At 53.5% G+C, this 12154-nt stretch overlaps 1 protein-coding gene across 1 annotated transcript in view; it reads right to left on the bottom strand.

Moving 5' to 3' along the window:
* LOC148110553 (lipase maturation factor 1-like) overlaps window positions 1–12154 on the bottom strand; it is a 46638-nt gene that overhangs the window by 28705 nt on the left and 5779 nt on the right. The window contains exon 2 of the mRNA XM_087853922.1: window positions 5727–6036. Within this exon, the coding sequence (XP_087710048.1) occupies window positions 5727–6036 (310 nt within the window). The remainder of the gene's footprint in view (window positions 1–5726; window positions 6037–12154) is intronic.

The raw sequence follows: 12154 nt of genomic DNA, 5'->3' as shown, positions 1-12154 counted from the left end.
GTGGAGCGCTGCTGTGTTTAAGACAAAACGAGGTTTTCACTGTCGACAGTCAGAGGCGAGCAGCCATGCAGCGCACCCCGCGGCCCTGACCCTGACCCCGCACCCCCACGGCCGTCTGGCATCTGCTCTTGGTGCTCTTTGAAGTGCAGGCTCTGTCCTCTCGCAGAGGGACATGGCAAAGGCGCTTCCTCCACAGGAAGGGACCCCCTGAGCCTCCCCGACCTCGGTCCAAGTTTCTGGAGATAATCCTTTCTTCTTTTGGGGGGCCAGGAAGGTGGGGAAGAGAAAAGGAGGTTGCACAGCCGTCCTCGCTAGCAACAAAGGAGCCCTTTAGGAGAACTGCCAAAGTAAAGCACAGATAAAAGGATCAGAAAACCAACGTTTTGGAAAACTGATGCTAAGTGGGGCGGCGGGAGCAAAGTCACAGTTAAGGCTTCCAGTGTTCTACCAGGCTCCGCCGGAGACGGACGGAGCTGGTGCAGTGAGACTCTTCTGTAAACTCACTTAAACTTCCTGCGGTCACGGCTACTGAACTCTGGCTCTCTCTTCCCATGTCACGGGTCCCCAGGACGGTTAAGCTCCTAGAGCAAGAGGACAGACACCTGAAGCCCCACACTGACATGATCAGTGACTGAACAAATGAACATGCAGGGCCAGGAGACCCGTGTCCCCTGCACAAGTGTCCTGACGCGTGGCAGACAGGACCTCAGCCGGGAGAGGAGGGGCAGCAGCAACACGGACAAGTCACGTCGACGGCACCGACTCTGATGTGCCGTGACGAGGAGGGTGCGTGGTCTCCGTGGCCTTCTCCCCAAACTCACAACCCAGTCCACTCATGAGAAGAGCATCAACCAAGTCCCGGCAGAGGGACGTCCCACAGCACCCTGACCAGTCCTCCTCAAAGCCGGGGAGCCAGAGACACTGTCGCAGCCCAGAGGAGCCTGAGGGGACATTATGCCTATACAGTGGCTGCTGGAGGGGCTCCCGGGACAGAAGAGATCAGTGTTAGCTCTTTAAACATGACAAGGAGGAGGCTGACAATACACGAAGCTGGTCGGGGGTACACAGGAATTCTCTGTACTGTCTCTGCAATACTTCTGTAAGCCTACAGCCATTCCAAAATGAAGTTTATTCAATTAAAAGGAGAAGGGGAAGTGGCCAGGCAGCAACGGAATCTGCCTGTGGGGAGAGCTCCCTCCAACCCTGCTGGGTCCTCACCCGCAAACAGACCCCTGTGCGTGGCGCCCCCGCAGGCCTGCACAACTTCCTTCCGCTGAACAAAACCTCTGGGACTCTGGGCAACATGCGAGGCAGACAAACCCAAGTTCTCAGCGAGAACAGCACGCACGCACGGTGTGTTCAGACGTGCGTACCGCAGCCCACTGCATCTGAGGACAAGGACACATCAGCTCGGGGGCCGCCTGCCAGCCGTGTGCCCGGCCGCCTCATGTGAGGCCCGTTCTTTCTCGATCCAGTCCCGGGGCGCCTCCTCCCCGTCTCCACCTGACAGACGGCGCTGCGCCCCTTCTAACAAGGCTTCCCTCCGTAAGCAAGTGGAGCTGCCGACAGTCATCTCTCTGCCCCTAACCGCACGGCCTCAGGGACGGACACCCCGGTGTTGCTGCTGCCCCGCAGCACCAGAAAACGAAAACCTGTTCCGACCACACTCCACAGCGGATAATGGCAAGGGGGCAACTGCGAAGTGAGAACCCCAAAGCCATGCAGCAGCCCCACACGTGTGTCCCTGGAAACCCCGCGCCCTCGCTCGGGCTCGCCCTGCACCAGCGCCCTGATTGCTGGCTCGCAACAGCCTCCAGGAAGCCCTGCGGGGACGCGGGACCCCCAGTGCCAAGCGCCGCTCATACCTCCCGTCCACTCACCTTCTGTGCATGAGCAAGGCCTTCCTGCAGCCGCTGCATCCCTCCCTCTACTCAGCCAAGGCAGAGAGAAGCCCGAGCCCAATACAGCGCCGCAAAGGAAATGACCCTGCTCCTGCCTCGCTCTCCTGCACACCAGCAAAGCCCCAAGGGGTCCCGGGACTCACGCCCCTGCCCCTAGCTACTTCCTGCAGCACCCAGGCTGCTCTCCTGGGGTGTGGGGTTCCCGTTCCCTAACAAGGGCCATGAGTCTCAGCCTCTAGGGCCTGAGAAACCAACATCACGTCTGCCCTGGTCTTTAACACAACGCTGGTGGGGAAGGCGGCGGCCGGAGTACATGGAGAAATCACCTTAGGTTTGCCCAACATATGAAAACAGTACGTCTTAACTGCCCGTAGCTGGAACGGCAGACACCCAAAATGAAGCTGGCATGTGCCCTTGACAAAAAACAACGCCGTGTGGGAAGTGGAGCTGAAAGATGTCGTGAACGTGGGGCCACACTGGGTGCTAACAGCAGAGGAAGGTTCTGGAAACACTTCGTGGGTAAAATCAGGAGGATGCGGAATCTGATGAAACATGGGAGAAGCGGGGAGAGTCAGCGCCCCAGGTCCCCCGGGTCCCACCCCATGACTGTGGAACTGCAGGCATAGGGGTTCATGGGGCAGAAGGGGGTGGCCTTGGGTGGCTGAGCATCCAACGTGGCAACGCTCCCTCACAGCCCACGGCTGCCCCACGCCCAACCACAGGCCACACTGCTGCTGGCCCTGCAGCTCTGGGACAAGGCCTGCCAGGGTGCTGCTGCCTCTGGCACGGCCCCCGGCTCACCCCCGGACTCAGTCCTTCATCCCAGCCCCCACGTCCCCAGGCTCCCTCCAACTGTGCCTCCTGCAGCCACAATAAGGACTTCATAAAATCAGCACCCCACCCCCCGAATCTGAGGGCACGGGTCATCACTCTACAGAGTGCCCACTGCCTGGAGGGGAGCCACTTTCCCTACGATTAGATCTCTGGTCACTGCCACCATGAAGTATATTTGTGAGCTCCCACCGGCCACGCAGTGTCAGGAACGAGTCAGGAGAGCGGGCGAAGGGCGGTCATGGCTCCGGAATGTGCAGGATGCTGTGTAAGGCCACCTGGCTCTGCCCCACGACATCTGCCTTGGAGACTCACAGTGCCACCGAGAATGAGGTTTAGCTGCCTCCCTTGGCAGCAATGCAGGCCTCCAGGGTGCCCTGGCGCACTTGTGTGAGATGCCAGGACTTCGGCAGGGCACTAGCCTGAGCCGGGAAGAAGCTGAGCGGACGCCCAGCAGAGGGACAGGAGAGACAGAGGGCCTACTGAAGCAACAGCCACCGCACACGTGGCAAAGGCGGGAAGACACAGGGCCGGCACCACGGGACCCTAGAGCAAGGCTGCAGCACCCCGGAGAAGCGCCACGTGCACCTGCCCGGCGCCTCCTTGCCCCATGGGGGCTTCCTGTCCCCACCATGGGACACCAGCTGGACAACACCTGGAAGACATTCTGTCAACAGTGTCCATTATCAGAGTGTCTCGCCCCAAACAAATATTCCTTTCTCTTAACTTTAAATAAACGGGACATGCAAGGAACAGTCTGTGTCTAAGTCTCATTTTGGGTGCCAGGACAAAGAAAGCCTGTTGTCCACATGAGCGGGCCTCACTTAGTAATGTCACTCTGACCCCGAAACTCTCGTCCATCAGGGAAACCCGCGTCAAGGGCGGGGCTGGAAAGACCGTGGAGGCAGAGGGCGCTGGCACCCCTCCACGGCCCCACATCTGCACCACACCAGCAGCTCGGCCACGAGGGAAGACACGTGCACCGTGAGCCAGGTAAAGAAACCACGGGTCCCCGTTGATAGGTTTTGTTTTCTTTTTCACTTTTCACCCAAAACATCTCATGCATCTACTTTTATTTTATTTTGCTTTAGTGAGCTTATATTAATCTGAATCACATTTTTCTTTTTTACATATCCAAGGGAAGGGGAGCAGAATCTTTTCCAGTCAATATAAGACTATTTTTGGCCACGTGTACCCAAACTGGTTTTCAAAAATTTAAACATGGGGTTAATCTTTCTTGACCATATTCTACACATGACTAGGAAATACCTTTTACAGTAAACTTAAATCAGAACGATGTCTCTCATTGTTAGACACGGTAGGTCGTGACCCAAGCCACATGCCACGCGTGAAGTGTGCCACCCCACCCATCCACGGAGTCGGGTGCGCTCGCTGTGTGTGCTAGAACTCTCCCGCCTCCGGCGTGGATTAAAATCACACATCTCAAAAAACAGCAGCCTCTTAAGGCATCACAGAAAAACCCAGCCAGAGTCCTTCTGTGCTGGTAATCACCTACTGACCGAGAGATGGAGGCAGAAAGGACAGCACCTCGGGCGTCTGACCTCTGGGAATTCCGCAAGGGAAGGAGCAGACGGGGGTGGAGGGGGCCACACCTCCCAGCTCCTTTGCAGCTGCTCAACAAGCAGGAGGCACATGGGACAGTCACCCAGACCCCACCCAAGGCACCCCAGCCCCTATTTTTCACCCCCACGGTCAACAGTAACACACCAACAGGAGGGCCCTGGGACTGGTTTTCAGGGTGACCGAGATGCCCAGCCCTCCTTGCCACAGACCGGATCTGCAGGATGGGCCTCCTGCATACATGCTGAGTGTCCCCCACACCTGTCCTACCCAGTGCAACGCTAACCAGCATTTCCCACGGCCAGGAAGAGGACCAGGCAAGAGTCCAGCCCAGACTCCTCTCCAAGTGGCACACACCTGCACACGGGGACCAGGGCACAACTGCACTCGGGGGAGCAAAGGGGGCCTGCCAGACGGCCCCCAGCCCATGGCCACAGCCCTAAGGAACCATTCAAAATAGACCTGCAAGATGGGACTGAAGGTCAGGGTGGTCTGGGTTAGAGCCCCCATTCCGGGAAGACTGCATGAGCCTCTCCATCCCAGGCCAGCGCTGGACGAACTACCAGGACACTGGACTTACACTTTTTGCCGAGAGGACAGACGACGCCTTGGTCAGTGCACAGGGGCAGACGCCCACATCTACTTCCTACGCATCCGTACAGACACCAATCCCATATCCCAGAGCTTCTCTCAAGATTTTGCCTTTTCTTAGGGTCCCCTGTGCTGCCTCTGGAGCCCAGAACTGGGAAGAAGAGGGGCACCCTCTGCTCAACACACTGGAGCACCCCGTGGCCGCTGGACTTTAATCGGCCCCCCTGGGCCGCAGCTGCCCTGTCACACCCCCTCGGTTCCCGCAGGACTTCTCCAGCCTCCCCGGCTCTGTGAAGCTCCACCGCCACCTCTGGCTGCTTGGAGCGGGAGCTTGCTCACTCTTCTCCTCCCCCTGCCAACCCGGAGCAGGGCCAACCAGATCTGTGACTCCTGGCACTAGCTGGTAATGGTTCCCCTTGAACAAGGAAGGAGCTGGAGCTGGGAGGAGCACAAGAAACAAGCCTGCAAATCAAGCCCCCACCACCAGAGCACTCCCAGGAGCTCACGAAGGGACCCTGCATCCACCTCACAGGTTCCCCGGCCCCAGGAGGCCGACTGTGGGAGCTCTCTCGGTGGTGGCCACGCCACACCCTACAGAATCGCGATTATTCCCAAAGAAGAAAGTTCCTTAGATTTTGGTCTACTGGCAACCAGCAGACTCTACTACCACCTAACTGAAGTGACGACAGTCCCCTGAGTTCACGTAGGAAGCAAGCTTGCTGCGTCTCCCCAGCTGCCACGAGGTTCTGGCTTGTGCTGCAGCCTGTGACGTGCCCAGGACACGAGTCACAGTGTGCCTGGACTCCAGTTCTTCCTGCTTACCAGATCTGTCCCACGTTGACCAGGGACATGTAGAGAACCCAGAGAGTGGCCATGAGCACCATATTGGCACAGCCGGTGACCAGGACGAAAGATGAGATGCCCAACCCGAGAAGTGCGAGGGCGTCCAGGTTGGAGTCCATGTGTGACCAGTCCAGCAGCCAGAGCACAGTCGGCGCATAGCTCACGGCGTCCCAGCCGACTGGGCCCCGAAAATACTGCTGTACGCTCTTCAGGTACGTGCGGCAGGGCAGCAGGCCCCGGTCTCCGATCAGCTGCTTGTTCTGATGGAAAGCCACCAGGAACGCCACGACTGGAAGACAAAGACCAAAGGACCGTGAGCAGGAGCACGGCCACCTGTGGACACGTGCAGGAGGGGGTCTGGCTGGGCGAGAAGATGAGCGGGCGTCCAAGCCATGGTTTGGAGTCAAAGAAGGGACACAAGAGGTCCTATTTCCAAAATCCTGGGGGAAACACGGGAAGACCCAATCCGGAGAAGCCAGGCTGTATGTGTACACGCATACAAACCTACATGGGGTGTGTGTGTATGTGAGACAGACGCTGGTGTCACACACACGTGTGGTTACAGGTGAACGGCCAGTTACGGACCCCTGACTGCACTCAGCATTTGTCATGATAACACACGTCCGGACAGCCCACGGGCCTGGTCCGCGGTGCCCCTCCCAGGCGGGCTACAGCTCATGTGGAAGTCACAATCGCCCGCATTCAAACCGCTAGTTGCCTTCAAGTCCCACCCCTACAAGAGCAGTTGGCATTCTCTAGACTGAGTGTTGGCACAGATGTGTTTGCACAGGGATGCCACAGGACAGGAGAGAGAGGACAGCATTCCCATCTGTGAACGTGAAGAGCAGGGAAACTCAACGCCCACCGAGGGGAAAGAGCCAAGCAACAGGCCATCTTGGGGCAGCGCCACACACATGGCCTGGGACGCCCGCCCCGCCGCCGCTGCAGGAGCGCTCACACTGACGGACACAGCGGCATCGCGGGGCAGGGATGGGGCTGAGCGTGTGGTGCTTTAGTCTCTAGTTCCACATACACCGCTTTAGGCTCACGGTTGGAAACGTGTGCGACCCCTAGTCTAAAGCAAAACCGGCCACAATCAGCTAAGCACATGAAGGAAAGCCTATGAGAAAACAGCACCAAGGCCGGAGGGAGACGTTGGAACACACTCTCAGAAGGACCGGACGCCACACTGCAAGGTCTCTATTACACGTCGGGTCCCCTGCTCAGCGGGGAGTCTGCTTCTCCCTCTGCTGCTCCCCCTGCTGTGCTCTCTCTCTCTCAAATAAATAAATAAAATCTTTTAAAAAAATAAAGCACAAGCGAAATGATAAGATTTTTTTAATTGAATGAAAATTGAAAACACAATATATCAAAAATTTCAGGATGCTGTTGAAGCAGCACTTGAGGGGAAACTTACAGTAAAGCACTCATGTGAGAAAGATAGAAAGGGCTCAAGTCTAAACTTCCACTTTAAGGAATCAGAAAAAAATAGCAATGATACACAAAACAAGCAGGAGGAAAGAAACCTTGAAAAACTGAAGAGTGGAGATCAATGAAATTAAAAACAAGAAAAAATACAGAAAATCAAGAAAACCAAAAGTTGGTTCTTCAAAAAGGTAACTGATAGACCTCTAGCCAGACTAATCAAGAAAAAGAGAGAGGCAGTATCAAGAACAGAGAAGGGAGCATCGCTATTGGTCCCACAGACATTAAAAAGACCATAAAGAAACACCACAAATCGCTCAAGGATCGTCAACTCAGCAACTCAGATGAAACAGACAAATTACTTGAAAGACACAAACTACCAAAACTCACAAAAGAAGAAATATAGGTAATAAATCATGACGAATCGCATGCCAGAAATACAAGGCTAGTTCAACACTCACAAATCAGTGTGATTCACCAAACTACCAGACGAAGAAAAATCGTACAACAGTCTCAACAGACACAAGATAAAGCAGTGACAAAATTCAGCAGCCGCTCATGTAAAAACTTTCAGCATGTTGGGAACAGAAGGGAACGTCATCAGCCCATAAGGGCAGCTATGAGACACCGACGGCCAGCACCAGACTTCTGGCCAGCACTTCAGCCCCTTCCCCCAAGATCTGGAACAAAACAAGGACATCTGACCACCCTACTGAACAGTGTATGGGAAATCCTAGCTCATAAGGTGAGGCCAGCAAAAGAAGTAAAAGTCATACAGACTGGAAAGAAACTGTCTTTATTAACAGATGATATGATGGCCTGTGTAGAAAAATCTCAAAAAATATACCAAAAACCCCTCTCGGACCTAAAAAATGAGTTTATCAAAGTCAAAGAATACAAGAGCGATACATAAAAGTCAACTGTATTCATATGTATCAGCAATGAACTGTAATCTGAATTTTTCTTAATTACAATAAATAGCAACCCCCAAAAATACATAGATAAAACTCTAACAAAATACACGCAGAATCTGTATGTAGAAAACATACAAAACACTAACAAAAGGAACCAAAGAAGATCTACATAAGTGGAGAGATACATCATATTTGTGGACTGGAAGATTCAGCATTACAGAGATGTCCGTTCTCCCCAAGCTGATCCCTCCATCAAAACAGCCAGTAAGCTTTTCTGTTGGTATCGACAAGCTAAGTCTAAAACGAATATGGAAAAGCAAAGGAACTAGAATGGCCAAAATAATTCTGAGAAAGAACAAAGTTGGAGGACTCGTATTACCCAGTTGCAAGAGTTACTACAAAGCTACAGCAATCAGGACAGTGGGGTACTGGCAAAAGGAGGGACCCGGACGTCATGGAACCGGACACAGAGCCCAGGAATAGGCCCACACAAATACAGCCCGCTGATCTCTGACAGAAGTACAAAGACAGTTTAATGAAGGAACGTCATCTTTTCAACCAACGGCACAGAACAACTGGACGACCATAAGCAAAGAGATGAGCCCAGACACCTATTTCACACCTTACAACTGAAATTTACTCACAAAGGACCGCAGACCTCAATGTGAAGTATAAAAGCAGAGAACTTCTAAAAGAAAATCTGGGGCTTGGGTGTGGCAATGAGTTTTCAGACACAACACCACAAGTGTGACCCAAGAAAGAAAAAAACTGATAAACTGTACTTCATCCAATGAAAAACTCCCGCTCTGTAAATGATATTTGTAAGAGAATGAAAAGACAAGCCACAGATTGGGAGAAAATATTTACAAACCACATAAAGGATCTGATAAAGGACTTGTATCCAGAATATTAAAGTACTTTTTAAAAATTCAAGAATAAAGAAACAAACGACCCAGTGTTTAAAGTGGGCAAAATATGTGGACACGGAAGTCATCTGTTTCACACAATTAAGATACACAGATGGTAAATAAACACAGAAAAGATGCTAAATATCATTTACTGGAGAAATGCCAATTAAAGCCCCCATGCAATCTTACCACACACCTGTCACGATAGGCAAAATCTGAAAACCTGAAAATACCAAATGCTCCAGGGGATTCAGAACCACAGACATTCGTTGCTGGTGGGAAAACTGCTACAGCCACCGTGGACGACGCATTGGCAGTTTCTTCTAAAGTTGAACACAGATTTACCATATATGACCCAGAAATTATACACTTAGGTATTTGCCCACGTGAACTGCAAACTTCCATTTCCACAAAAGCCTGCATGCAAATGGAGCAAACAGGGGCTTGGTTCACAACTGCTAACGTGGGAAACAACACAGAGGCCCCCCAGCGTGGGAGTAAACATAAACACAGGTGGTGCATGCCTACAATGTGGTAACAGTGGGGAGAAAATAACACCAGCCACTGACTCACACCACAGCACGGAAGGATCATAAATGCCCTTTTCTAACAGAATCCAGACCCAAAGGCTACATACTCTAGGATTCCTTCTATACTAGAAAAGGCAAAGCCACGGGGGCAGAGCATGGACGACAGCGGCCGTGCAGGGAGCTGGAGGGGGCAGGTGACTACATGCACAGGGGAAGTTGGGGGGGACACAACCACTCTGTATAGTGCCAGGGAGATGGGTAAGCATGCATTTGTCAAAACACATAGAACTGTATGTCACAAAAAATGAACTTTAATGTTTACAAACTATCGAAACAAGCCAGCCCGCAGGTCAGAGGATGCCAGGATGGAATGCAGATTGTGACACATGAATGACACTCTATGGCAGACGTCTAACACGACCACACTGTGCAGAAGGGGGAAGGGAGGGCTGGCCTGAGTAACTCCAGAAAATGCTTTGAGTGAGAACTGTAAGGACAAATACCAAAGGAATGGTTGAGAAACCCTGCAGTCCAGTTGGTTTTTCTCACGGCGCGTGCGAACAATTCTGAAACTGCTTTGCACGTGCCGTGGGTGGAGCAAACAAAGCATGGCGGGGCAAGATTCCCACCGTGAGACAAGGAAGTTCTGGAGAAGCAAGGAAGGAAGGCGCGCACCTAACCTGCGTCCTGGATTAGCACCGGAGAAGCCAGTATGAATTCATGTTAACCCTAGCGGACATTCAGATGGATGTGCGGGAGACAACCAGATGTGAAGGACCACACATGACATCGGGCCCTACCGGCATGCAGATCTGGGTCCCTAACACCACTTCCCAGTAAAGAAGCGACCCCTGGAGAAATGGTGGGGAAACACAGGCGGGGCGAGCTGCAGCAGGAGGGCAGGCAGCAGAGGCAGGGGCACAGGCGGGGCGGGGGACGCAGCAGTGCTGACTGGAGCCGGACAGTCTGAAACCACAGGAAGGAACAGCTTGGGATGTAACCCAGAGCCTCACTCAACGTGCGGACTGGTGAAGACGTGCAGAGGAGACGCGAACCTTCCTCACAGAGAAATTCCCAGTGATATGTGGAGATCCCCCTCCCAGGGTGGTGCCGAGTCCTCCCTCCCGTGGGGCTCGGGCTGGGCCCAGGGCGCGGCTTCCACGGGACAGGGAACAGACGGGAGGAGACACCTGGAAACACCTTCACCAGGTAATCCAGGTCGGCATCCTCCGCGGCGAGTCGTGTGGACTCGGGCACCCGATCTGGTGACAAGGGCACCTTGCCTCTGTGACCCGTCTCATCCCGAGAAACACCAGACAAACCCAACATGAAGGGCATCGGACCAAATATGGCACCAGAACTGCTCAAAACGAGCAAGGTCACAAAAAGCCAGGGAAGTCCTACGGACTGCCACAGACCAGAGGGGACGGGGACGAAGGAGACGAGGCGGCCAAGTGCAGTGTGGCCCCGGGAGGGGCCCTGGGGCGGGAAGGGGCACTGGTGGGAAATCCCAATAAAGTCCGGAGTTTGCTTAATAGGTTGGGTTTTTTCCATCCACGTTTCTTGAAAGCACGCCATATGCAGCTCACAGCAGCGGAGAAAGAGAAGTGAGGCCTGACCCTCACATGACCACGGGAGGCCAAGGGGCAGGCACTGGTCGTGGAAGGGGCACTGGCTGTGAGTCACCTGAGGGCGAAAGCCCACCACCCAACCACAGAGGGTCAGTGGGAGGGCAGCGGAGCACACGCTGGCGCTCTTCTCCCTCACCTGCCTCCGCCTCGGGCAGAAGCCAACCAAGTCCCCATGCTGCTGACCTTCGAGGGCACCTCCACAGCGGTGCTCCCCTAGGTGGCGCCCAGCCTGTCTCCCCCCTGACTTAGGCTGCTGTGGCCCATTCCAGAACCCTGGGGCTCAAGCGCACGGGGGACCTAATTAGCAATGACGAACAGAGGCAGGTCCTTCCTCCCTGCAACCACAATTCACACTTCATTGCCAGGGAAGGAAAACAAGATTTGATCTAACCAATCAGTTTTAGGACTTTTTTTTTTTTTTTAAGTAATCTTTATGCCCAACATGGGGCTTGAGCTCATAACCCCAAGATGAAGAGTCGGATGCTCCACTGACTGAGACACCAGGGAGCCCTGGTCTCACCAATTAGCTCTTCTTTAAAAAGACTGTATTTATTTATTTGAGAGAGAAAGAGAGAGAGCACACACGAGTGGAGGGGGGGAGGCAGAGGAAGAAGCAGACTCCCCGCTGAGCAGGGAGCCCCAAATGGGGCTTGATCCCAGGACCTGAGGTCACAACCAGAGCCAAACGCAGATGCTCAACTGACTGAGCCAGCCAGGTGCCCCTCACCAATTAGTTTTAAAAAGCAATTCTAAGGCAAGAAGCATAGGAAGCTTCCTATCTCATCAGGAAACAATGAACAAAGCTTGGATTAAAATTTCAGAAAAGAAAACCTATTTCAATTTCCATTCCTGTTATAGAAATGGCTGAGTAGAAAGAAGAAGCAAAACTGTCAAAATATCATAGCATCTCAAAAACTAAACCAATAGCACCTACAAAGGCTTAGTCAGCCCCTACCCCCACCCTAGGAAAGCAGAAGTCAGCCCTACCCGCCCCCAATC

This window comes from Ursus americanus, chromosome 2, assembly GCF_024610735.1.
Source record: "Ursus americanus isolate L20-20 chromosome 2, mUrsAme1.1.p, whole genome shotgun sequence".
Lineage (NCBI taxonomy): Eukaryota > Metazoa > Chordata > Mammalia > Carnivora > Ursidae > Ursus > Ursus americanus.
The sequence above is the reverse complement of the archived record's forward strand: the minus strand, read 5'-3'. Positions and strand labels throughout refer to the sequence as shown.